Source organism: Scyliorhinus torazame, chromosome 15 (genome assembly GCF_047496885.1).
Source record: "Scyliorhinus torazame isolate Kashiwa2021f chromosome 15, sScyTor2.1, whole genome shotgun sequence".
NCBI lineage: Eukaryota > Metazoa > Chordata > Chondrichthyes > Carcharhiniformes > Scyliorhinidae > Scyliorhinus > Scyliorhinus torazame.
In genome coordinates, this window is record NC_092721.1 from 170751258 (window position 1) to 170779106 (window position 27849).

The 27849-nt window shown below is 46.8% G+C and overlaps 1 protein-coding gene and 1 long non-coding RNA gene across 10 annotated transcripts in view; one reads left to right on the top strand and one right to left on the bottom strand.

Moving 5' to 3' along the window:
• The window catches only part of LOC140391985 (F-box-like/WD repeat-containing protein TBL1X), a 424525-nt gene that overhangs the window by 45431 nt on the left and 351245 nt on the right, over positions 1-27849 (bottom strand). For all 9 annotated transcript variants that reach the window (XM_072477106.1, XM_072477097.1, XM_072477098.1 and 6 more), the window contains 2 exons: positions 7829-8039; positions 4102-4234 (listed from right to left, as the gene is read on the bottom strand). In XM_072477106.1, the coding sequence (XP_072333207.1) occupies positions 4102-4234; positions 7829-8039 (344 nt within the window). The remainder of the gene's footprint in view (positions 1-4101; positions 4235-7828; positions 8040-27849) is intronic.
• The window catches only part of LOC140391987 (uncharacterized), an 85907-nt gene that overhangs the window by 1747 nt on the left and 56311 nt on the right, over positions 1-27849 (top strand). The window lies entirely within an intron of this gene.

Sequence of the window (27849 nt, forward strand, 5' to 3'; positions counted from 1 at the left end):
AGACTCGATGGGCCGAATGGCCTCCTTCTGCACTGTAAATTCTATCTATAAATAAATAATTTCAATAATTTAGATTGAAAACATATTAGCATTGCTGAGATTCTTAGTTGCATATACCAATGCTATCAAAATGACTTGACAAAACATTTAATGACTTTGTTTTCCACTTTAAAATTTTACCATTTAAAAAATATTAAGATGCATTAAAATGAAAACGCTGTGTTTATAATTTCTTTGTGGAAAATGCTTAATTGGTTGCCATTCACTGAAATCATTAATTTAACATTAAATTTCAATCACTTTTAAGTGTTTTCTTCCTGCTACAATGAACAATATAAATTAATGTGCACGGTTGCAAAAACTATTAGCCTCAGCGTGTCCCATAAAAATGAGTCTGTTGTGCTCAAGCTCAGCATTTCACCTTCAGGTGATCTTTCCATTATGGCAACACAAAAACAATTTTGAGCATGTACAGGTAATAGTGATGAATAACATTTCCATCACTTTAGTGCCCTAGAAATTCACTCCTTTTTAAATAGGGCATGCGGGGAAGAGTTATTCACCACCTGCATCTATTCACATATGCATTGGAACAACTTGAAATTTGTTCAGGAAGCTATTATATAATGAGTTGTGCAACCAGTACTGGTTGTTGAATGCACACCTGTTTGGGGAACATAGAAATCAGCCTTCGTTGATGCAACTTGAACAGAAACTCCAGCAAAACTGGAGTCAATGGAAGTGGATGTGGTAGTTCGGTGGCCAATCATCTCAGCTCCAGGACATCACTTCAGGAGTTCCTCAGTATAGTGTCCCAGGCCCAACCATCTTCAGCTGCTTCACCAATGACCTCCCTTCCATCATAAGGTTAGAAGTGGTTTGCCGATGACTGCACAATGTTCAGCATCATTCGGGATTCCTCAGGTGCTGGAGCAGTCCATATCCAAAGGCAGCAAGGCCTGGACAATATCCAGGCAAGGGCTGACAAGTGGCAGGTAACATTCACACCACACAAGTGCCAGCCAATGACCATCTCTGACAAGAGAGAAACTAACCATCGTCCCTTGACATTCAATGGCATTACCATCACTGATTCCTTCATTATCAACATCCTGGGGTTACTATTGATCAGAAACTGAACTGGACTAGCCATATAAATACTGTGGCTACAAGAGCAGATCAAAGGCTTGGAATTCTGGGGGGAGTAACTCACCTCCTTACTCCACAAAGCCTGTTCACCATCCACAAGGCACAAGTCAGGAGTGTAATGGAATGCTCTCCACTTGCCTGAGTGCAGCTCCAACAACAAACACGAAGCTCAACACCGTCCAGAACAAAACAGCCTGCTTGATTGCTCTCCCTTCCACAAACATTCAATCCCTCAACAACCGATGAATAGTGGCAGCTGTGTGTACCATCTACAAGATGCACTACAGGAACTCATTAAGGCTCCATGGGCAGCACCTTCCAAACCCACGACCATAACCATCTAGGAGGACAAGGGCAGCAGACCCATGGATTCACCGGCACCTGAAGATTCCCCTCCAAACCACTCACCATCCGGATTTGGAAATATATCGCCATTCTTTCACCTCCTTTGGGTCAGAATCCTGCAACTCCCTCCCGGTGAGTAGACCTACACCTCAGGGACTGTATAAGTTCAAGAAGGCAGCTCACCAGCGCCCTCTCAAGTGCAACGAAGGATGGACAATGAATGCCGGCCTCGCCAGCGCAGCCCACATCCCATAAATGATTTTAAAAAAATCTCCAGGCAACATCTCTGCCAGCAGTGGCAACAGGTCACTGAGTTGGTCAAATCCAGGAGCTTAGCTCTTAGATCACGGCTATAACGCCCACAAAATTCCACAGCCTCATCAGGGTTGGCATGAATCTTAACTCTCATTTCAGTTACTCCCTCCTCATATCTGCAGCCATGTTACTCACAATACGCTCTTTCCTCATTTCCCTACTAGCACTGTGCCACACCTCACTGTGCCTCCTTCTTCTCCCTACCTACACATTCTGGCCCTCTTAGTCACAATGATTGCAACCCTCACTTCTGCATACCTTAATCTTCTGCAAGCACAACCTCAAAACAACCTAAAAGTAAGTAATTTCCTCCACATCCTCACAGCAGAAGGTTGCATACAGTAGATATAGGAAATAACCGGTACAGCGTGAAGGGCCGTTGGGCCTGTTCCTGTGCTGTATTGTTCTTTGTTCTAGTATGCAGAAGGTGGTATGGACCACAGAAAGCTGTCACCCTTTCCACTCTGGAAGACAGCGGCGAGGGCATTGTAGCTGGGAGAAAGAGTTCCGACCATGATGAGTACAATGCTGTCTGAGATATTCCGCAGGGTTTCTTCACATCATGTGGGGCAATTCTCCGATCGCGGGACTAAGTGCCCGCGCCATCGTGAACGCCGTTGTGTTTCACAACGGCGCGAAAGGGGTGCGGGGACGACCGATTCTGGCCCCCATAGGGGGCCAGCACGGTGCTGGAGCGGTTCACGACGCTCCAGCCTCCCTTCCCGGTGCCAAATGGGCACTGCGCCAACCCGCGCATGCGAAGTTGGGCCGCGCCAACTCGCGTATGCACGGGGGACTTTTTCAGCGCGCCGGCCCCGACGCAACATGGCATGGGGGTTCAGGGGCCGGCTGCGCAACAAAGTGGGCCCGGGGGGGGGGGGGGGGGAGAGGCTGGCCCGCCGATTGGTGGGCCCCGATCGTGGGCCAGACCCCATCGGAGGCCCCCCCCCTGGTGAAGGAGCGCTTTTCTCCACCACACAGGCCGCCCCCGACCCTTCACGCAGAGTTGCCGCCGGCAACAGCCAGGGGTGAACGGCGCTGGCGGGACTCTGCTTTTTCCGCGCGGCTGCTCGGCCCATTCGGACCGGAGCATCGGCGGCCCCGCCGATTCCAGCGGCCAGCGCCGCGTCAAACGCGTCCGTGCAAATGGCGCTGATTCTCCGCACCTCGTAGAATCGCGGTTTGGAAATTAATGTAAACAAACAAGCAGTTACCTCTGTATGGGATGACTGAATCTTTTAAATAGTGCTCTTGCAGGGACCTTACAGCCTATTAGCACCATGATTTACTAGGTAGGTTTTCTGCGTGGCAAGTTAGGTCCTCAGCAGAGAAATTTCACAATTCTTCGTTACATATTATTCATAGAATCCCTACAGTGCAGAAGAGGCCATTTGGTCCATCGAGTCTGCACCACCCTGAAGCCTAGGTCCAATTCCCCACCCTATCCACGTAACCTCACCTAGGGGAAATTTAGCATAGCCAACCTGCAAATCTTTGGACTCTTGGTGGAAACTGGAGCAACCGGTGGAAACCCACGCAGGCATAGGAAGAATGTGTAAACTCCACAGACAGTCATCCAAGAGTGGAATCAAACCTGGGTCTCTGGCGCTATGAGGCAGCAGTCCTAACCACTGTGCTGCCCCATAACTTATAACAAGTGCTTTTAATACCGTTGGCATGTTCCCTGGATGCTTACAGAGGAACCCAATCCATTATGACGGATGATGCACTTTCAGCAGTTCGGCATGCTGGACTCACAGATGCACCTTCTACCCAGACAGTTCAATTACTGGGCGAGTGTGTTTTACCATTTTGGTTAGATGATTCTACAAGTCAGTTCATAAATGTAACCCTGGTTGAATTACACTACATTGTTTCCATCATGGTGTCCTCTAGATTGCCACAGAATGTTGGCCGTGCGAGTATCCACTCCTTACTTAACTCTTCCACACGTTAAGAAAATACTTCTTACAGAGGAAACAAATTGCTGGATCGACCATTTATACATGGATCATTTGAAGTCTGAGCAACCTTTTTTCCTCCATTGACAGCATTGGTTGTGCTTTCAATAAAAGGGATTTGCTGTATCATAGCCCTCAATGTCACGAATATCCATTAATGGGGTCAGAGGTCTAAACTCTGCCGCCGCTTTTGTACACAGCCAATCTGCACATCGTGATTCTAATGCTAGTTGGTAAGGGTGAAAGAGTAACATAATCTTACAATAAATATCAGGACAACAGTATTACTATTCAACGTTTGTTACTTAACTTGTTCCAATTTGATACCTACCCCGATGCCAAAAGGTCACTGACTGGATTCCAGGCACAAATGAATACTTCAGATTCGTGACCCCTTAAGACTGTGGATTTGTTTGAAAGAATGTCAACATCTCTATCTATGTCCATGGCGTCAGAGTGATTATCTGCAAAGAGTTATGTTATTTACAATTTCAGTCATTCAGAAAAAAAAATCTAAAATCACTTTGTTTGATAAAACAAGACCCAGTCACAATGTAGTTGGCAATGATAGTCACTAGAACAGTATTGTTACGTGAACAAGAGTTTTCATTCTTTTATTTAAGATGTAGTTTTAAATTTTCAAAACCGGCTTCCCTGGATAAACCATCAAATGGATTACATATCCAATTTCTGGTCTTGTGATGAACTAGCTGACCTCAACCAAAACAACAGTACAGGTGCCAGAGTTAGCCTCAGCATCAATACTTTAGGAAAAGGGAAGGTCACTTTGGATGGCTCCTATCCAGTGATGATGCGCATCATTTTGGGAAAGTGACTTGCACTATGGCTTTGATGCCCTCTTGGTTGAACAATCTGTCAAATGACACTGTTGAGCCTCACACTAATGAACAGGTAGGGTACTAAAAGGTATTTGGCCCCATAAAGCTGTACCTCAGAAAAGCATCAACACTTGAGAGCAGAGGAGATAACTGGTGAGAAAAAGACCCCCCCACCCCCCAATCAATCTCTACATTACTAGAATGGTATTATTTGCAGTAGAATCATAGGGCGCGATCTAACTAAAAAAAATAGAGTCTATTCTGGGCGGGTTGAGCAGGTCAACACCGGGAATGACGCCACAATCTAACGGCATTCGGTTTTCCTTTGATGGCTTGGAGGGAATGCCCCCTTGAGGTTGCACTTAGCGTCATTTCCTGCATTGAGGAGCTCCGAAGATATCAGGGTACCATTTTTAAATGCCACCCCGATCTCCCGCCCCTTTGCGGCAACCCCCAGACACCCATTGCCCCAACTCACCTATAGGGGGTCCTCGGTCCCCTCCCCGCACCTCACCTCACATGGGTGGCCGTGCCACGGTACCCAGGTGGCCAGGTACGGTGCCTGGAGCCAGGCCACCCGGGGCGTCTAATCACCTGGTAGACCTCTCAAGTGCTGTTTTTCACGGTCCTCACTTGTGGGGATCAGTACTGAACAGCGCCCCGCTGGGGTATCCTCGTTGAGGCCAATTGATGCTGGGTGGATGCTCAATCCAGCATCAGCATGGCTAAGCGGGTTCTTAAACTCCCTTAGCTGTGTGAAATTGGGTCCCGCCCATTGTGGGTTAGATCTCATAAGGCATAACAGCCATTGGCAATCTCAGGGAAGGTCTCTCCTGGGATCTACGGGCTGCGTTACGCCCCAATTCCGGCGGGACGCAGACGGTAGTTCATGCCCATAGAGTTACTATAAGCACAGATGGATGCCATTTTGTCCCAGTATGTCTATGTCAACTCGACGCAAGAGCAACTCAGCTGCTCCCCTCCCCCACCCTTTATCCATAACCTTGCAGTTCCCTTTTGAAAGCCCCAATTGAATCTACTTCCACCACACTCTCAAGTAATGCACTCCAGGGGCGTCATTCTCCGACCCCCCGCCGGGTCGGAGAATGGCCGTTGGCCGCCGTGAATCCCGCCCCCGCCCCCGCCGAAGTCTCCGCTCCCGGAGATTGGGCGGGGGCGGGAATCCGGCCGCGCCGGTTGGCGGGACCCCCCGCTGGATTCTCCGGCCCGTATGGGCCGAAGTCCCGCCCAGGAATTGCCTGTCCCGCCGACGTAAATCAAACCTGGTATTTACCGGCGGGACCAGGCGGCATGTGCGGGCTCCGGGGTCCTGGGGGGGGGGGGGGGCGCGGGGCGATCTGGCCCCGGGGGGTGCCCCCACGGTGGCCTGGCCCGCGATCGGGGCCCACCGATCCGTGGGCGGGCCTGTGCCGTGAGGGCACTCTTTCCCTTCCGCCTCCGCCACGGCCTCCACCATGGCGGAGGCGGAAGAGCTCTCCCCACTGCGCATGCGCGGGAAACTGACAGCGGCCGCTGACGCTCCCGCGCATGCGCTGGGAAATTGACAGCGGCCGCGGACGCTCCCGCGCATGCGCCGCATTTCCGCGCCAGCTGGCGGGGAAACTAACGCCATTTCCGCCAGCTGGCGGGGCGGAAATCCCTCCGGCGTCGGCCTAGCCCCTCAATGTTGGGGCTAGGCCGCCAAAGATGCGGAGCCTTCCGCACATTTGGGCCGGCGCGATGGCCGTCTGATTGGCGCCGGCTTTGGCGCCAGTCGGCGGGCATCCCGCCGTTGGGGGAGAATTTCGCCCCAGATTCTAATCACTGGCAGCTAAGCTTTTCCTCATGTTTAATGTAAGGAATTTAGTGATATTTCTGAACTTGGCATTTTTACCTCAAGATGTGTACCAAACAAAATTTGAATTCGGGTCTCCTGTGTTGATACGTGTGATTAAATTGCACATGGTGAAATATTCTGCTGACCATTTGAATACACTGGCCTGAATTTTAGGTTTGAGGCGCTCCCGAAATCGCTGCCGCAGTGAACGGATGCGAAACTCGCTCCCGTCCGAGATTGCGTTGTTAACGCGCTATTACGCTGGATGGCCAATTAACGGTTGAGCGCTGCTGGGGGAGGGCAGATGTCCAGGAAAGGCAATGTGTGGGCTGACGCTTCCAATGTGCTCCCTCAGGGAGATAGCTGCTGCGGGGCTGTCTGAGTGAGCTGTTGACCCGTAAAGGAATAAAACTGCGCCACGAGTGTCTGAGTAGCACAGTCAGACACAGGCCTCAGTCCCCAGGCGCATTTGTTAATTTTTTTTAGCCCTGAATTTCATCCCTTGCAGTATCGAGGTTGCAGCTAAAATGTTAAGAGCCGCCTGGCCAATCTGCCTACATGCTAAAGGTAAAAGCAAACGAGCCACGTAAAATCCCAAGCCAATTGGTGTTTAATTAATTTAAATTGGCGTCATGATTGTCGGTGGGCACACTTCTGACTCACGCGAGCACCCACCGACCAAAATATTGCACGAGGGCGCGATGACGTCAGACCACGCCCCGATGAACTCTCGCCTGGTTTTATACTCTTCCGTGTTGGTTGCAATCCCGAACTTTACATGTAAAATTCTGGCCACTATGTACTTATGTAGGTTGTACAGATGTACAAACATACAGACGCCAAGGTGATTACTCATTTAGAATGAACTGACTGCTGACCAGGGAGAACAGCAAGGTGAGATTTTAATGATTTCTGAAATATTGTCACAATTATCCTCACTATTAAAGATTTAGGCGTCGACAAATGCATCAGAATTTGTGTTTTTATCCAAAATAAAAATAATGTTTAAAACCAAGATCTGAGAACCAATTATACAACTCCACTTTGACATAATTGATCTATTTTTGGTTTTTGAAATTTACTGTTCTGATTTTGAGTTTGTTGAAATATGATTCCTAGCTATTGTATAGAGAAATATTGATTTTTTAAAAATTCATCATTTCATGGGATGTGGATGTCGCTGTTGTTGCCCATCCCTCGTTGTTAGGCCATTTCAGTTATGAGTCAACTGGATTGGTGTGGATCTGGAGTCACATGTAGGCCAGAGCAAATAAGGATGGCAGCTTTCTTTCCCCGAAGAACATTAGTGAACCAATGTCTCAGCGTTAATACTAGACACACTGCTTTTAGGTTAAAGAAAAACGATTTTGTTCAATCCTTACTTGTAATGGTGTGTGGTCCATTTTCCTCCCCATTAATAGTGGCTTCTCCATTCTTTGGCGTTGGTTGCTGTGGAGCTGACGATGCAGCTGCTTGCTGCTGTTGTACTAGTTTATCTCTGAATGCTTGCTGTCGGGTCTGTACAACATCAGGCATCACAGCGTCTATTAAAGACAGTGACTCAATCGGCCTGCCATCAAACACAGTGCCATCCTAGTAAAAAATAAGAGGTGGTTACCAGCACATTAAAAAAATTAACCAATAATACGGGATATTCAGCAAGCCATGCACACATAAATCTTTTGATACCTCTGGTACCTTTTAGCACTGAAGCCCCGAAACGCTTTCCTTATAATATTTTCTGAAAAACCGCTGACATAGAAATGTGGATCTGATTCCACTAATTCAGCTGAACAAGGTTGCACATAAATAGTAACTGGAATGGAGCTTTGCTACAAGTTTGACATTAACGAATGACATCTGAACCTTGACATGAGCTAGAGAACGTAATGTATTCCAACACCACTGTTATCATAGCTAAGTTATTTTATATGGATTTTTAAACAAACTTTTCAAACTGTAGATTTCTTTATTACTGTATCAGATTATAAGTGAGCTTTTACTTCCTGGAACCTCAACCAATACCTAGACAATTTGTAGTATGCACTTGATGGGATTTTATGGTGACTCTTTAGCTTGCTGGCTTTATTCATGCGCTCCCATATAATTCTCCTTGAGCTTAGAAGGTTGCAGAATAACACTTAACTGTGGCTTTGCCTTTAACTTGCATTATATTTGACAGTAATTACGTCTATCTTTTCAAGTAAGTAGAAAAAAAATAGCAGTGACTGCTGTGCTCAACTACAACCTGCATAATGTTGCCAGTATTTCATCTTCCCCATCATCCACAAAAGATCTCTGTCCTAACTTCCTCTGTCTGAAGGCTGAGGAATGCTATCTAAATAAATGACTGGGACAAAGCAAATTTAAATAAACTGCAATCAAATATCTATTTCAGCTAATCCCATAAGATATTTGTATTAAAACAGAATAGATTAGTTTCCCTCTCATGGATGCCTGGCTCAGGCAGGAGCGATGAGCTGCAACCATTATACGCAAGTAAGTGGATTTTTAGACTATTATGCATCATGACAGAATTGAAGAAGCATCATGCCACTGATTAGACAAAAACACTTTGGGCTACAGGTTAGTCTGTGCTGTTTGGGTGCAGGGATCATGACTTCAACTTGCCCATGTCGGACTGTAGTGTCAGGCTAAATGTCGCTGTGCTGCTGGTTGCCCAGTGCGTAGCAGGGAGCAGATAAAGCTAACAGAATGGGGTGCAGTCAGCCTTCTGTTCTTAAAAGGCCTATCCAGCCTGTACTTTAGTTTCTCACTACTCTCGGAATAATATTTGTGCCTTCTGCTGTGAAGACAGATAGAAAGTACTTGGTTAGTATCTCCACCATTTCCTTATTCTCCATTATAATCTTACCTGCTTCCACGCAACTCTCATTTACTCTTGCTAATCTCGTTTTTTGTAATAATAATAATAATAATCTTGATTATTGTCGCAAGTTAACACTGCAATGAAGTTACTCTGAAAAGCCCCTAGTTGCCACACTCTAATGCCTGTTCGAGTACACAGTGGGCGAATTCAGAATGCCCAAATTACCTAACAGCACTCTTGGTACAGGAGTGACAGAATTTGTGCGTGGAAACCGGAGCACCCTGAGGAAACCCACGCAGACACAGGGAGAATGTGCAGATTCCGCACAGACAGTGACCCAAGCCGGGAATCAAACCTGGGATCCTGGTGCGGTGAAGCAGCAGTAAATGCTTTATGCATTCAAATATACTGGGGCTGGTTTAGCACAGGACTAAAGAGCTGGCTTTTAAAGCAGACCAAGGCAGGTCAGCAGCACGGTTCAATTCACATGCCAGCTTCCCCGAACAGGCGCCGGAATGTGGCGACTTGGGGCTTTTCACAGTAACTTAATTTGAAGCCTACTTGTGATAATAAGCGATTTTCATTTCATTTCATTCATATTGCTGTTCCTTCACGATCACTGGGTCAAAATCCTCGAACTCCCTCACTAATAGTATTACAATCCTGGACCAGACCCAACAGTGGATAGGATACTAAACAGAAACTCCAATATTCTATTTTAATTTTGTAAGACTGTGAGGAAAGGATACCTCACTCCAGGAGTGATTTCACACAAAATAGGGATACAGGGTCCAGAATTCAGGGGGGGGGGGGTGCGGGGTGCAGAGATTGTGGCAGCCGGTCAAAATGATGCGAGGAGCCGGTCCTAAATTGTGGCCTCGGTGTGGACAAACTCCCCGAGGCCCAAAAAATCAGCAAAGTACCGGTGCATAGCGGGGTGAATCGTGCGCTGCAGCTGCTAAGAAACTAATCGCGCCTGAAAGCGCACTTTTTTTCATGCCTGCTAAATCACGCCCAATGTCTCTATTTATATACTCCACAGGGAGCCCTCTTAATATAAACAAATATCCATTAGCCCAAGCTTTTACGATGCTTTAATTGCACCTCTGGCTCCCAAAAAGCCTAGCTGCCTTGCAAACCAGGATTTTTAAAAGCACCACTGCGGCAGTCATACACACACTAACCCAGACTTTTAACCCTTACTACACCAAATACATATTATACAATGTATCTGAAAATCCTACATTTATTACAATAGCACTATGGGTGCTCCTACACCACCTCATGGACTGCAGCGGTTCAAGAAGGCAGCTCACCACGACCTTCTCGGGACAATTATGGATGGACAATGAATTCTGGCCTTGACAGCCAAGCCCACATCCTGTGAATTAATTTTCAAAAACACCCTTTAGCTTCAACTTTTTTCTATTTTCTCCCTGATGTCACCCGTGTGGCTAATTCCCCATTAGTATAGTTGAGCCCCTTCCTGACCCAAACTGCTTATTTTAGCCTCAATTGATATTCTGCTCCACAATTTCAACATTTTTCTTCTTGCTTGTGAATTTACCCTTTCCCAAAATTCCACCCCCTTCATTAGCTTAAATGTTTCTGATTTCTGTATTACTTAAAAACAAACATTGCCATTGTGTGTCTGCAGTTTCCATAGATACACACTGAAGTGATGCAGTATGCACTGTGAATGCAATCATTACCATTCATTATATCTAAATTCTCAGAATTCTCACTCCCACGCCCTTCAAATGTACCACCTCCTCGGGGAACAGACTTCTAAACCTGGTTTGTACATTTCACTGGGCTTTAGATTAGATCAATTTTCAGCTGCTATGTGGAAACCTTTTGCTACAGCAAGTTAAATGATTAATTTACTCTCACTCAGATGCTCTCCCTTTTTTGCCAAGTTACCCTTCCACCCAAACATCCGACAAACTACACCTGCAAATATATTGACCTGGAGAGTTAGTGACATTTGTTGTTGTAAAATCCTTATAAAACATCTCCACGTGGAAGTTGCTCCAATAAATAAAGAGAAAATAAACGTATACATAATGGCAGAAATCATAACATATTCTGGTAATAAAATTAAAAATTGACTTCCTACTGTATCTTTGCAAAGGTTTTGAACAGTCTGGCCACTAACACAAATAATGTCCAGTTGCCAACACAGTTATGGGTCTTTTTCTTTGCAGCTGATTGAAGACTGCTTTGGTCTTTCAAGCCAAATAGCTCATCTATACTTAAGCAAGCAGGTTGGGGGGGAAATTTGCAGCTCACCCATGTGTTATTTATTTGCATCAGGTGCAGCAGCTACATTATAGAGTTAGGATCTCATAATTTATTCTACACCTTTTTACATGGGTCCCCAAACGCAGTGTGAACTGACTGGGGCGATGCTATACTCAAACGTTTGCCTCAGGTGTTTGCAACTGATAGGGCAGGGAGTTGGTACACTAATTACATCAGCACCACCTTATCAGCCACAGAAATTCAACCTCTATCAGTAACCAAACTTGTTTTTGACATCACTGAGGAAAAGCAGTCTTTTGCCACATAATATATGAAGTCTGTTTAACCTTACTCTCCATAATGATGACTCTTTTACTATGTTAGGAATATCAAGATAGTTTTAAAGAATTTATATTAATATTGGTAAACATTAGAAATAAGGTATAGTTTTAAGTGTATTTAATTTAATATTTCTGCACCTGGAATAGTAAAACCTATAATTGGATTCATGCTGGACAAAGGTGTTTATAGGTGTGGGGGTTAGGTTCAATTCCAACGGTGATTCTATTGTGCTTCGAGAGTATTACGGCATAACAAGAAAATAGAAGGGGTTGCTTAGCAACTGGATGCCCTTGAAAGGATGAAAACAAGCTTTTAAGTTTTAATTTTAGCTGAATTTGTTGGCAGTTGGAGGCAGAATACCGAGAGTGAACCTCTCTCAACTCTGTCAGGAGAAACTGGACAGGGCAAGTTGTAAAGATGCAATATAAGTTACAGTCCAGATAACCAGGAATTTGGGTCAGAAAGAATTTTCAACAGGAATTAAGAGAACAGAGACCACGGTATTGTTCAGAAAAAATCAAGGAAGAGTAAACAATGTTCTGAGTTAGAGACAATTGCAGTAACAAGATTTAAAGTGTTTGATGTCATTTTGCTAGAGTCTGGGAAATCGATAATTCAAGCAATTGTGAACTGTTTGTACAGCAGTCAAGGAAAATGAATCCTAAAGGGATTGTGTAAAATCCTGGACTGGATTCACTGTTAAAAGTGAGAAGTGTAGTGGGAGCTTTGTTTAAAAGAGTCATTTGTAAAAGCTGGACTGGATTTCGGACTGCAAGCTGCTAGTATTATTGTGAAAGAAGATTTTAAAGCATATTTTTGGGGGTGAAGTTTGGAAACTCTTATGGGACAATAGTCTAGGGCATTCTGATAAAAAATCCACAGTCACTAACTTGGGTTCAGAGCAGAGTGTGTGTATTTGACCACAACCAATCTGTGTGTTTAAAATGGACTGTGTGTTAATGGGACTATTGTAGCTTAAGGTGTACTTTGTAATCTGCATCAATCTTAAAATCTGTGTGCATTTGTCAAAATAAGAGGGAAGTAAAGGAGTATTGCACAATAATCCAGCTTTTCATGTTTAATATATGTTTTTTCCTTGTTAAAACTAATTAGCAGTCCTGTGACTGTTCCTCCAAGTTTTATACCAGAAAAGTATAAGTTTGGCACTGTGGTTAGCACAACTGCCCCACGGCGCCGAGCTCCCAGGTTCAATCCCGGCTCTTGGTCACTGTCTGTGTGGAGTTTGCACATTCTCCCCGTGTTTGCGTGGGTTTTGCCCCCATAACCTAAAGATGTGCAGGGTAGGTGGATTGGCCACGCTAAATTGCCCCTTAATTGGAAAAAATGAATTGGCTACTCCTAAATTTATTTTTAAAAAATATTTTAAAAGAAAAAAAAAGAAAAGTATAAGAAACGATCTATCGAGTCAGGGTTCCAAATTGGGATCTTCCTGCTCAGTTATAACATAAACTGGGATTGCAACAACTACTTTTCCTCACTGAGACAGCTAAAGGTGCTTGTTTACATTATGCAGCTAAGTGCTGTTTAGACCAGGCAATTTCTAAAATCTGTTATTTTAGAATTAGGCAAGAGTGGGTTTGAGGTGGGAGGGGTTGGCTAAAACAATCAATCGGCAACAGAGAAGCAAATAACATTTGATATACCTTTAATTGAATGTGATTCTCTTAACAGCCATATGAGGAAGCACATTTTGCCACTATGTTGTGTCATATGGCAGCAGGCTAGCCTCTTCGATGCTATATAACGCCCTGTCCTGACCTGGACTAGTTGCAGATTTCGGATTGTGGCAGCAGCTGGTATTAGGAGCTGGGGGAAGGTGGCGACAGCTGACATCCACGCAACCTCTGAGCATTCTCTATTCTTCTAAATTTACAATATCCACTTCCCCTCAGATACCCATTTCTCCCTTTACAGGCCCCGATTTTAGGTTGAACTAGGAATTGGGCAGACAAGTACCAACCCCCCTAACTTCAGCAGCAGGAAGCCTGGGAGATTCGAGAAGCGGGCTCTCATTTGCACAGCTCGCCGTAATTGTCACCGGAAACTGCTCCTCCTAAGTGTCCCCCCCTCCCAAACATCGAGAAAGAATGAAGAAAATAGGGCAGCACAGTGGCACAGTGGGTTAGCCCTGCTGCCTCACGGCGCCGAGGTCCCAGGTTCGATCCCGGCTCTGGGTCACTGTTTGTGTGGAGTTTGCACATTCTCCCCGGGTCTGCGTGGGTTTCACCCCCCACAACCCAAAGATGTGCAGGATAGGTGAATTGAACATGCTAAATTGCCCCTTAATTGGATTTTAAAAATGAATTGGGTACACTAAATTTTAATTAAAAAAAAAAGAATGAAGAAAATAAACAAATATTCCAGCCCCAGCTTCTCTTCATCTGGCACAAAAACCACAACAACTTCCCCACTCAGACCATTAGTTAAATCAGCAGTCTGGACCTGAAAATACAAAAGCTCTGATTTGCACACTTAAAACAGGGATCTTTGGCTGCTGGTCAAGAGAGGCTAAAAAAAGACCTGGGAAGAGAAAAGGCAGAGTTAAAAATGCTTTTGTAGAGTTCCATCATGGATGGTCTCACACCCTAGAGAATTCCAAAAAGGACATTTCAAGCAAGTGCAGTTGTGTCTACCACTAAGGTCCATTAAAACATTAGCCCCTGGGATATTTCTGCAGTTGACAAACTACTATTCAGCCTTTCCCCTCACCTTAAATTTAGTGTAAATGGCTTCAGTAAGTAAGTCGCAGCAGGAGATGTGGGCTTAGAAACTGGATGACACCCATTTTTCACATACTACCCAGGTACAAAAGCCTTCAATATGGCAGGCAGAAAGTGATCAGGGCTCATGTCTGCACTGACAAATATAGGGCCCAATGCCTATTTATGGACAAAAGCAGAAAATGCTGGATAAACTCAGCAGTTCTGGCAGCATCTGTGGAGAGAGAAACAGATTTAACGGTTGGAGTCCGTATGACCCTACTACATTTGTGAGAGGGTCAATTCCTCTCTGGTTGCCCTTTGCAGTCAGTCCACCCCCACCCACCCCAAACTGCCCCTACCCCAATCATGTTCCCTCTCCGTCGTACCACTCCACCGGTCACCTTCCCTTTAAGTCCGTATCTGGGGATATTACCAGCAAATCAGCAGCCCAAATTCCCAAGCCCCTTTTGCTGACATGCTTCTTGGGAAGGCCTCTCATTTGAATGAGAAAGGAAGCCAAAATTCAGTGTCCGTTCAGCCTACTTGGTGACAGGGCAGATGGATTTCTTGGGTATAGAATTTGTTTTGTATTAACAAGTACAATAAACACAGTGGCATATTTACAGCATCATACTCAGCATTGACGGATTGTTGATTATGTTGTTCAAAGATGTGCAGGTAATGGGTATTGTTCAGTTAAGGACTGGTATCACATGGAAACGGAGTCCACTAGGCCACTGGGCTAGTAGTAATGAATCTAGTAAAAAGGAAAAGATCTGTATCTCGTTTTGTATTTCACCATCCGGCTTGGTAACAGAGGACGATTGCCTAAAGGTGAAGATTGGAAATGAAGAAGAACGTTTTTCAGACAGAAGATTGTATTCGGAGTTACTTTTGAGAAGAATGGTGGAAAGTGTCAGGGTTTAATCTCTCACCATTGTCTTCTGAATCTGAATCATATGAACAATGAAAAAAATGAATTAAATATGTGGACACGGGCCAAAGAAAAAGCAAGGTATATGGCCGTGGCACGATCATTTCCTCACAAAAACAGGGTCAGATGCAAAAGTATTTTCAGAGCTTAGCTGCTCAGTTGGACGCAGAGGAAGGTTTGGATTTTCAATTAAAAATTACAGAAAAGATTTATAAGATGATTTACTAAATGTACATGAGACATGGTTGATAAATCTGGAAAGACTGATGTCTATTTCGTGGAGTAGTATATCATGCTGTTTGACAGACTACATAGGAGATTTCTGAAATCCTATTTAGAAATAGCTGGCCCAGTACTTGCTTTCAAATTGTGGGATTGAGTTAAAGTGTTGCACGTGGACAATTCCAGGTCTTCATTGGAGCAAGGTTCCCAGAAAGAGACACACTTTTGGATCAGACATCTGCGGCTTTAATAAATTCCTGAGAAGGCAAGCTGTTTTCAGCCACTTTCATGACACCAATGGGACATCCGGTGGAAACGTGAAAGAGGGAGGATTCAATGCTCACAGTATTTCGAGACCATTCAGAAATGGGGTGCAGGCACCAATGCAACACAAGAATCGCAGGCAAAAGAAATGAGGATTGAGACCTTTTTTTGGCCGATCCGGCAAACAACAGGAATGGAGTAGTAATAACAGAAGAGTGAGCCCCAGGAATGCCCAGGGAATTATTAACACCTGTTTCAGATGCGATTTGAAATATCATTATGTGGTAAATTGCCCAAAATGGAACAACAGGATTTTTCAAGGCGGCGCACAAAAAGGAAGATGACGATATTGATCAGTCCAAGGGATTTGTCCTGGTCACAAGAAGTTTGGTCCGGTAATGAATATACTAGTCATGGATTAATTTAACTGTGCCCTTCTGGACCATGGTTGTACATCTGCAATATGTGGAACAGATTGGTTGAAATGTTATTTAGATTCACTCACTAGTAAGGATTGAAGTAAGGTAAAATAATATGAAAATTCTACTTGCTTCAGCTTCAGGAATGAAAATGCTTTAAGATCACTTAAAAGAGTGGTGATTCCATGCAGAATAGCTGGGATAAATCACTTTTTTAGTACAGATGTAGAATCTAGCAATATAATCTGACTGCTGATCAAGCCATCCATAAAAGGGGCACAAATGAAATTGGACATGGAACATGATAAAGCAATTGTCTTTGGAAAGTCAGTAGATATACAATTTACCCAATCAGTTCATTGTTGGATCCCTTTAACAAAACCTAGCATCTCTAATCAGAATGGTAAAGAGGTGTTAATGGCATCAGGTGACACGGAGTTTGAAATAATAAAATCTTCAAGATACATGGACAATTGGCTAATCCCCCTTGTCACAGATTAAAAATCATACTAAAAGATGCAGGGGTAGTTGATGAGTACACAAAGTTTATTGGAAAGATTAGTGGAAAAATGTGATATATGCAAAAAATATTGGTGAACACCATCATGGCCTATTGTAAATCTTGCATTAGTACATGACTTTAATGAAGCAGCATGTATGGATTTAAAGGTCTGGGACATTTTAATTGTATATTTCATAGACATGGTAGCAAGATTCATCTACCTATAGGAACACATGGTGGTTATGGATAATATTGTGGAAAAATGGTTTGTGACCCGAAAGGGCCACTAGCTAAATTCCTGACTGACTATGGGTCTGAGGTGGAATTTTCGAATGACAAATTGAGAGATGTGCGGAAGTATGAACATAATAGTGATGAACTAAAAATCCCTTCAGTAATAGGTTTTGTGAAAGAAATCACAAAGATTGCTGAAATGTTCCATAAGATCTTAGCTGATTAACAAAATTGAAAGCTAACATCTGCTCTGGCTTGGGCAGTCCATGTGAAGCATTCATTGCCTACGGCTGGTGGCTATAGTCCGTATCAGTTGGTCTATCGGAGAAATGGAAAAATACCTTTTGTGATTTAGAGTCATAGAGCCATAGCGGTTTAGAGCATGAAAACAGGCCCTTCGGCCCAACTTGTCCATGTTGCCCAGTTTTTAACCACTAAGCTAGTTCCAATTGTCTGCATTTGGCCCATAACCCCCTATACCCAGCTTTCCCATATAACTGTCTAAATGCTTTTTAAAAGACAAAATTGTACCCGCCTCTACTACTGCCTCTGGCAGCTCGTTCCAGGCACTCACCCCCACTGTGTAAAATATTGACCCTCTGGACCCTCTTTTCTCCTCTTACCTTATTTCTCCCCTCTTACCTTAAACCTATGCCCTCTAGTTTTAGCCTCCCCTACCTTGGGAAAAGACAGTAAGAAGTCTTGCAACACAAGGTTAAAGTCCAACAGGTATGGAGGGAAATTTGGCCAATTGGATAAGTAACTGGCTATCACATAGAAGACAAGAGGGTGGTGGTGGATGGAAAATTTTCAGACTGGAGACCAGTTACCAGCGGTGTACCACAGGGATCAGTGCTGGGTCCTCTGCTATTTGTGATTTTTATCAATGACTTGGAGGACGGGGCTGAAGGGTGGGTCAGTAAATTTGCTGATGACACCAAGATTGGTGGAGTAGTGGATGAGGTGGAGGGTTGTTGTAGGCTGCAAAGAGATATTGATAGAATGCAGAGCTGGGCCGAAAAATGGCAGATGGTGTTTAACCCTGATAAGTGAGAGGTGAGTCATTTTGGTAGGAAAAATTTGAATGAGGGTTACAGGATCAACGGCAGGGTTCTGAGGAATGTGGAGGAACAGAGAGATCTTGTGGTTCATGTCCACAGATCACTGAAGGTTGCCACTCAAGTGAATAGAGTCGTGAAGAAGGCCTATAGTGTGTTAGCGTTTATTAACAGGGGGCTTGAGTTTAAGAGCTGTGGTTATGCTGCAACTGTACATGACCCTGGTGAGATCACATTTGGAGTATTGTGTGCAGTTCTGGTCACCTCACTATAGGAAGGATGTGGAAGCATTGGAAAAGGTGCAAAGGAGATTTACCAGGATGCTGCCTGGTTTGGAGGATAGGTTTTATGAGGAAAGGTTGAGGGAGCTAGGGCTTTTCTCTTTGGAGCGGGGGAGGATGAGAGGCGACTTACTAGAGGTTTATAAGATGTTGAGGGGGATAGATAGAGTGGACGTTCAGAGACTATTTCCTCGGGTGGATGTAGCTGTTACAAGGGGGCATAACTATAAGGTGCAGGGTGGGAGATATAGGAGGGATGTCCGAGATTGGTTCTTTACTCAGAGAGTGGTTAGGGTGTGGAATGGACTGCCTGCTGTGATAGTGGAGTCGGACACTTTAGGAACTTTCAAGCGGTTATTGGATAGGCACATGGAGCACACCAGAATGACAGGGAGTGGGATAGCTTGATCTTGGTTTCGGACAAGGCTCGACACAACATCGAGGGCCAATGGGCCTGTTCTGTGCTGTACTGTTCTATGTTTCGAGTCACTAGTTTTCAGAGCACAGCTCCTTCACCGATGTAGGAGCTGCGCTCTGCAAGCTAGTGGGCGCGAGTCTCCACTCCCACGCCGGTTGGGAGAATCGCCTGGGCCACCGAAGTTTCCGGGGACGCCGGTCCGACGCCCTCCCGCGATTCTCCCAAGCGGCGGGAACAGGCCGGTTGAGTTTCGCAGGCCGCAGGCCGGAGAATCGCCGGAGTTACCCAAAATGGCGATTCTCCGGCACCCCCGCGATTCTGAGGCCCGGATGGGCCGAGCGGCCAGGCCAAAACGGCGGGTTCCCCCCGGCGCCATCCACACCTGGTCGCTACAGTCGTGGGCAGTGCGTGAACGCTGGGGGGGCGGCCTGTGGTGGGGCGAGGGGGGATCCTGCACCAGGGGGTACCTTGAATGTGGGGTGGCCCGCGATCGGTGCCCACCGATCGTCGGGCCGTCCTCTCTGAAGGAGGACCCCCTTCCTTACGGATCTTGCGGGGCGGATTTGGACAGGACGGCAACCACGCATGCGCGGGTTGGCGCCGGCCAACCCGTGCATGCGCGGATGATGTCCGATATGCGGCGCCGGCCGCGTCATCTATTCGGCGCCGCTTTTACGCGGGCGACAAGGCCTGGCGCGTGTAGATGACGCGGCCCCGATACTGGCCCATTGTCAGGGCCTGAATCGGTCGGGACCGGGGCCGTTCCGCGCCGTCGTGAACATCGACGGCGTTCACGACGGCGCGGCCACTTCAGCGTGGGGGTGGAGAATCGCGCCCAGTGACTCCAAACAAACCTGTTGGACTTTAACCTGGTATTGGTATTGTAAGAATTCTTACTGTGCCTACCCCAGTCCAAAGCCGCCATCTCCACAATTTGGGAAAAGTTGTTGACTATCTACTTTATCTGTGCCCCTCATTATTTGTGATCATTCCCAGGCCTTGGAAGGGACTACAATTAGTTCCACCTTTTCTGTGCACTTGAATGCCCTACATGAAGGGAAAGGGCACTCATTAAGTCTCAAGGGAAAATTTGGTGAGCTTTACGGCATTGTGTATGACCGTCAGAGATAAACTTTAATCTTGGGGGTTTAGTACATGATAAAATAGAGGGTCAGAAGAGTGGAAAGATTCGGTGAAAGTCATAGGCTGTGAGGGGAAGACAGTAATTCTCTGACCTGACGGTTTTCAGGTGGGGGCGGGGATCACGCCACGTCGGTCGGGGGCCATGGCAGCAGCCCCGCCCCCCCCCCCCCCCCGGCAATTCTCTGGGCCCCGATGGGCCGTCGGTTTCTGGCCAATGCCGCCAATGTGAAATGGACATGGTCCCACATGGCGGGACCTGGCTGGTGCGGTCCTCGGGGGGGGGCGGGCGGAGGGATCCGGCCCCAGGGATCCGCAACTTCAGCTGGCCCGACGCCGAAGTGGTTTTCGTCATTTTCTTATGCCGGTGTCGGGCCATCGGGGGATTCGGGAGAATCCCGGCCGTCATCGAGGTTAATCAGGATTGATTATAAACTTGCAGGATCTGAGCAATCAGCACCTCACATACTCGTATGTTGGTCAGGTTTGAGGAGAATACAGTAAAGGTGCTGGATGATGATTTGTAAATTGATAACGATTCAGTGGATAGGGCTATTTTACCCAAGGGGCAAGTGTCAAAAGTTGGTACTCGAGTAACACACATACCTGAAGAGTCTAGTGAACGGAATGAAGCAACCAATGTAGGGAGAACAGGGGAAGCCACCAGCAAATTCAAACATTGGCAGGATGTTCAAGATGAAAGAGAAGAGGCGAGAGCCGTGGACTGGCAAAATGAGATGAAATGTATAACGGCAGGAGAACGCAGCGGATCCGGAAGAGACTTGGGCTTTGGGAAAAGATCACGTACTGGCAACGGAAATATGAAGGGAGAGGTCATGTAATTGTATTGCAGAATAAGACAGAAGGGGAAGTAATGGCCTAGTTTGACTAGAGCAAGGACGACAGAACAAATTAGGAAAGTCTTGTGACTGGGAATATTTGGTGTCTACAATAAATTAGAAGATAAATCATTATTGGATAGTCGGAAAGCATTTGGCAGGTTTTTATGTCAATAAGACATGAAAGAAATCCTAACTGTGTCACTAGACTTTATTTTTGCTATTTTTAAAATGGACTTTCTGCTGAACCCAACAAGATGGCTGCACCAAGTCATATGACCACAGGCTTGGCCCTTTGCTCTGGAAGGTACCAACAGGAGTTACAAGAACAAAGGAATCTTCCTCTCATCATTGTAGAAAGAATCTCACACCCAATTGCAAGGACATTAGCACAAAATTGAGTGTCTTGCTGATCAAAACTTGTTATCCCATTTAAATATCTCAGCTGAAGTTACTACTGGACAGGTCAGATCCCAGGATGGAACTTTGCTTGACAGATCCTAACTTTTATTTTTTTGCTTAGAGAAGTGCAGGAACAGAGTCAAAGGACTTCCGATTAACACTTAAATTTTTTTCCAATGAAGGTGCAATTTAGCATGTTCAATCCAACTATCCTGCACATCGTTGAGTTGTGGGGTTGAGACCCATCCAAACATGGGGAGAATGTGCAAACTCCACACGGACAGTGACCCGGGGCCGGGATCGAATCCAGGTCCTCAGCGCCGTGAGGCAGCAGTGCTAACCACAGTACCGCCCTCCGATTAACTTTTAACAAAGAATAAAATATTTATTAAATAATAAAAGATGAACGATAATATACCACTCCTTCATTCCAGCTACACCTTTACAGGTACAGGGCTATATACAGATTTGTAAGAATAACACAAGTTACAAAACTTGGGCGAGATTCTCCGACCCGCCGCCGGGTCGGAGAATCGCCGGGAGCTGGCGTGAATCCCGCCCCCGCCGGTTGTCGAATTCTCCGGCACCGGAGATTCGGCGGGGGCGGGAATCGCGCTGCGCCGGTAGGCGCCCCCCCCCCCCCCTCCGGCGATTCTCCGGCCCGGATGGGCCGAAGTCCCGCTGCTAGAATGCCTGTCTCGCCGGCGTGGATTAAACCACCTCTCTTACCGGCGGGACAAGGTGGCGCGCGCGGGTGGGCTCCGGGGTCCTGGGGCGGGCGCGGGGCGATCTGGCCCTGGGGGGTGCCCCCACGGTGGCCTGGCCCGCGATCGGGGCCCACCGATCCGCGGGCGGGCCTGTGCCGTGGGGGCACTCTTTTCCTTCCGCCTTCGCCACGGTGTCCACCATGGCAGAGGCGGAAGAGACTCCCTCCACAGCGCATGCGCGGGGATGCCGTGAGCGGCCGCTAACGCTCCCACGCATGTGCCGCCCGGCAATGTCATTTCCGTGCCAGCTGGCGGGGCACTTCTGCCAGCTGGTGGGGTGGAAATCAGTCCGGCGCGGGCCTAGGCCCTCAAGGTTAGGACTCGGCCGGTCAAGGGGCGGAGGATTCTGCACCTTTGTGGTGGCGCGATGCCGGACTGATTTGCGCCCTTTTTGGCACCGGTTGGTGGACATCGCGCCGATACCGGAGAATTTTGCCCCTTATCTTGTACTCCAATGTTCTCAGTAAGTATACAGTCCATGTTATCCAATAGGCAAACTGTGGTCAGACACACCACGTTCTGAAACCAAATGACAGATGTCACCCAAAATAACTTCTGTGGCTTTCTTAGCACACAAATCCTAATGTGCTGCATTGTTAAATTTCGTGTTGCTGACGCCAACCAGGAACCTATCTGAACTGAACTCTGCCATGAGAGAAACATTCCTTGGACTTTGACTTCTCAGACTCTGGAAATCATGTGAAATAATATTCATTTCTACAGTTCTTTTTCTATTATTATCCATAGTTGTAAAACCTCCCTCTCTTCTATTCTGAACAACACCCATCGCTCCTCCACCTGATTTGAACATGAAATAAACTAACCTCCTGAGTTAATCTTAAAGAAATGTATGCTGAGTGTTACTTATAAAATTGGACCACACAAACAGGGGGCCAGCATGGCGCTGGAGCGGTTCATGCCGCTCCAACGTCCTTGCGCGGTGCCAAATGGGCGCCGTGCCAACTCACGACTGCGCAGTTGGGGCAGCAAAATCCTGCGCATGTGCAGTTGGCTCGTGCCGTCCTGCACATGCGTGGGGAACGTCTTACGCACGCCAGCCCCTCACCAACATGGAGCCTGTGTTCTGGGGCCGCATGCGGAAGGAGGTAGGCCCCGGGGGCGGGGGCGGCCCGCCGATCGTTGGGCCCCGATCGCGGGCCAGACCCCATCGGAGGTCACCCCGGTGAAGGAGCCCACCTCCCCCCCTCCACTGGCCGCCCCCCCAGCATTCCCGCAGAGTTCCCACCAGCAACGACCAGGGGTGGACGGCGGCAGCGGGAACCTTTCGTGCCCATCCGGCCGGAGACTCACCGCTCGCCGGTTCTCCGAGCGGCCCGGTGCGAATCGCGCGCCGCTGGTTTCTGGGGGATGGGAGAATCGCGTGCGGGGGTCAGGGCGGCGTGGCGCGATTTGCGCGGCGCCCCGGCTATTCTCCCACCCGTGGTGGGCGGGGGGGATAGCACCCAAGGTGTTAGAGTGGACTCTCCCACTGCAGGAAAAGTGACCTTGAAGATTTTCATTGCTCTCTCAGCCACATATTCTTGGGAATGTACGTTAAAAACCCACATATTTACAGGGTGAAAAATTGCAAAATGCTTTTGAACCACCTAAAGAAAGGGACAGGGGGAGCTGTGGAAATTAAACGAGTATATTTATAGATTGAATGATTGCCCTTGGTGTTGGGTGGGGTTACTGGGTTATGGGGATAGGGTGAAGGTGTTGACCTTGGGTAGGGTGCTCTTTCCAAGAGCTGGTGCTGACTCGATGGGCCGAATGGCCTCCTTCTGCACTGTAAATTCTATGATTATTAATTTCTGCCACGAAATTCATTCTTCAAGTTTGTGTGCTTAGAAGAAAAGCAACACCTACAGAGGGATGGATGCCAGGCAAATTGAGCTTCTTGACCAGCAGGACATATCTTCCTCCCTCTAAAACTGACACGTACACAATTACAGAAACAGGTGCATTTGACAATGTTATTTTATACTCTTCTTCCCTTATGAAAACTGTGACAACAAACTCCCCAATGACATCACTGTTTTGTTGGGTTGTTCTCCAGAAGCACTCCAATTATATCTACTAGTTTGCTCCCAAGATTTGTTTGCCTCTGCACTGGGTGCAGTGAATTACGAACTAAAGTTTATTAGCATCTATTTATTAGTCTTTTGTATATTAGACCCCAATATCAGGAACAGCCAAATTCTTATTCCAGACTTCAACAGCACCAAAGGCAAGATTTAGGAATTTCTGCTTTGATACACACTTGAAATCTTTCATTGCTGCTTACACTGAATTTGTGAAGAGCACCAGGTGTAACTTCATACCTATGGTGCAGACAGAAGTTACATGAAATACTGTGCAAAAGTCACAAGTATTTTTAAAACGAACATGAAGAGACAGTATGCCATGGAAGTTAGTTTGAGTGACAGTATTTCAGTGTGGTGTGAGACAGCTGCTTGGTTTTGCTAACAGAAACTTGTTAGATGTTTGGGCAATAAGGTCTAAATAAGGAATCTGAATCGGCACAGGCTTGGTGGGCTGAAGGGCCTGTTCGTGTGCTGTAATGTTCTTTGTTCGTGAGAGCTGGTAGGGCTAAGGAGAATACATGGGTACAATTTTTTCCTACATGGTGAGTTCACGGTAAGTTATAACTACATTTGCTTGTAGAGATGTACCAGCCTTACTTTTTAAAATAAATTTGGAGTACCAATTTTTAAAAACCCAATTAAGGGGAAATTTTGCATGGCCAATCCACCTACCCTGCACATCTTTGGTTGTGGGGGTGAGGCTCACGCAGACACGGGGAGAACGTGCAAACTCCACACGGGCAGTGATCCTGAGCCAGGATCGAACCTGGGACCTCGGCGACGTGAGGCAGCAGTGCTAACCACTGTGCTGCCCCTGCACCACCAGCCTTACTTACAAGGCATTGGTGAGAATTATGCAAAGTAGCGCTGATCAGCAAAAATACAGTAAATAGATATGTGTGCTTCACAGCCATTTGATTTTTTAAAACTTCTTTCATAATCTTTTGTCAGGCCTTTGCAGGCTGATGAGAAATGTGGGGCAAAAATTCTCTGTTTGGGGGACGAAGTGTTGATGCCGGGACTGAATTGCATATGGTTCGCGTTCCTGTTCGGGGTGCTGGTTCAGGACATGCTAATAGGCCGGCACTCTGCTGACACGAAACCCGAGCAATTCCCGGCACAGCGGGAGGTCTAACCGCTGGGGCCGGAGTTAGCCCCAAAGAGCCTGGCAGCTGGAGCTGTTTTCAAACACTCCACTTACCACGCCCTCATTGTAGCCGTCAAGATGGCTCAGAGAAGACCTGCACTCCAAGGTTGGGAGTCCAAGTGGACCCACCGCTCCATGCCAGTGAGGAGAGGAGGGACAGCCTCTTCCCCAGTGTGGTTCGCAGACTTATGCCTGCCCTCCTGAACATTGCCTGGGAGGTGGTGGCAGAGGCAGTCAGCACTGCCAGTCTCACCAGGAGGAGGTAGCTGATGATCACAGAGGGTGGAGATCACTGGTGAGTTCTCTGTACTGAGAGGGCCAGAGAACCAGGGAGGGTACAACAAGTGTCCTCTGTTGGGCTGAGCTCTGCTGATCCCCTACTTCCTCAACAATGAGGCAGCGCTTCTGAGGAGTGTCAACATCTCGTGGGCTCCTGATTGAGCTCCGCCCTTATGATACAGCTGGGGTAAGAGGGTGTCCATAGGGGCTGGCTAGGTGGGCTCCCAGGTGACCAGAGGCCTTCAGAGCATTTAAAGGATACAGGCAGCACTCAGCAGTGTGAGCAGCCAGGAGCTTGTAAATATCACCAAAGAGGTGCGATTAAAAGACCGACTGCAGCAATGGCGGTCTAAGCCAGGCCACCCCGATCCCGAGGGGGACCCCAAATCCACGGCCTTGGCACCAAGTCCCTACCCGCTACTGTCCCTGGCCTTGCCAGCCACCCCCAGCAAGCCCAACAGTTTTCAACAGTTTTTCAGTGTTTCTTCAGCCTCCCACTCCCTCTCTGCAGCCATGGCGCCCTGTCCACCTTTGAAAATACTTGTAGTAATTCACACCCATGAGAACTCCGTCTGAGAGGAGTGGAAGGGCGGAGCACATGGTGCCCAACCCGCTAATCACATTTAAATGCATGAAAATGTCAGTTTTGCATGCTGCCACTAGTGCAGAGTGCAAACCTCATTATCGGCACCAGCGAGGGAGCATGGTGCCCAAATTGGCGTCGGGTGGGGACCTAGATTTTGGCTGGATGCCCGATTCTCCAGCCCATCACGGTTCATCTTTGTGGCATCGCAAGGAGGAGAATTCTGCCCTGGATATCCACTTCTAAATGGTAGCTGTATAGATAATCTATGCTCCAATTATAGAGGGATATGGGCCAAATGCGGGCAAGTGGGGCTAGCTTAGTGATAGAAACTGGGCGGCATGGACAAGCTGGGCCGAAGGGCCTGTTTCCATGCTGTAAACTTCGATGACTCTATTTATCTATCATCAGGAACCCATCTCTCCCTTATTCATTTTTATTATGTTTGATCTACAACTTTTAGAAATGTTAAATATCACTCTTGCAAACTGCATATTTGTAAATATACAAGTCAGGCCCTATGGTGGAGCCTTTCAGAATGCTTACAGAAGCAATACAGTTCTTGCTAGCTTTGCTTCCAAATTGATTTTTTTTGCAAACATTGTAACAAAACTAATCTTTTCGATAGTCTGCCAATTCAGAAAGTTGTATTAATTGTTCCAGTAGTTTCATTGCTAGATCAATGACAGTAGACATTCAATGGCATTACCAATGCTGAATCCCCCACTATCAACATTTTGGGATTTATCATTGACCAGAAACTGAACTGGACTAGCCATATTACAGGAGCAAATGAGAAGCTGGGAATCCTGTGGTGAGTAATCCAACTCCTGATTCCTCAAAGCCTGTCCACCATCAATTCAAGAGTATGATGGAATATTCTTCACTTGCCTGGACGAGTGCAGCTTCAACAATTCAGGAAGCTCAACATGATTCAGGAAAAGCATTTCAGTTAATGGATCCACCACCTTCAGCCTTCACTCCCTCCACTACCGACTCACAGTAGTATGTACGATTAACGTGATGCACTTCAGCAACTCACCAAGTCTCCAAATCCGTTACCCTTTACCAGAAAGAAGGACAAGTACAGCAGAGGCATGGGAACACCTCCTTTTGGAAATTCCCATTCTGGCTTTGAACTATATTGTCGTCCCTTCACTGTCGTTGGGTTGAAATCCCTTCCAAACAGCACAGTGGGTGTACCTATACCACATGGATTGCAGCGGTTCAAGAAGGCAGCTGACCACCATCTTCTGGAGGACAATTAGGAATGGACAACAATTGCTAGCAAGGCCAGCACAGCCACATCCCGTGAAAGAATAATAAAAACAAATAACATGGATCGCCACCACGCCACTGGAAAGAAAGGAAATAGTAATTCCACTTCCCTCTAACAAGACAGCAATCACATGAAGTACAACGTGGACATACTATGGGTGGAATTCTCCTTCGGCGGGATCCTTCGCTTCGCTGGCAGCGCACTCACACCCACGGATTACCCGACGGCGTGGGAGTGGCTACAATGAAAAAAACCATTGGCTGGCTGCCGGGACGGAGGATCCCGCTGCTGGCGAGGGCATGCTGCGCCGCACCAGAAAACGGGCCTGGCGGGACGGAGAATCCCACCCATTGAACGCTCAGATTTCTGAAGGCAGCTACAGCTTCTGCATATTGTAAGGGTTTGTCCA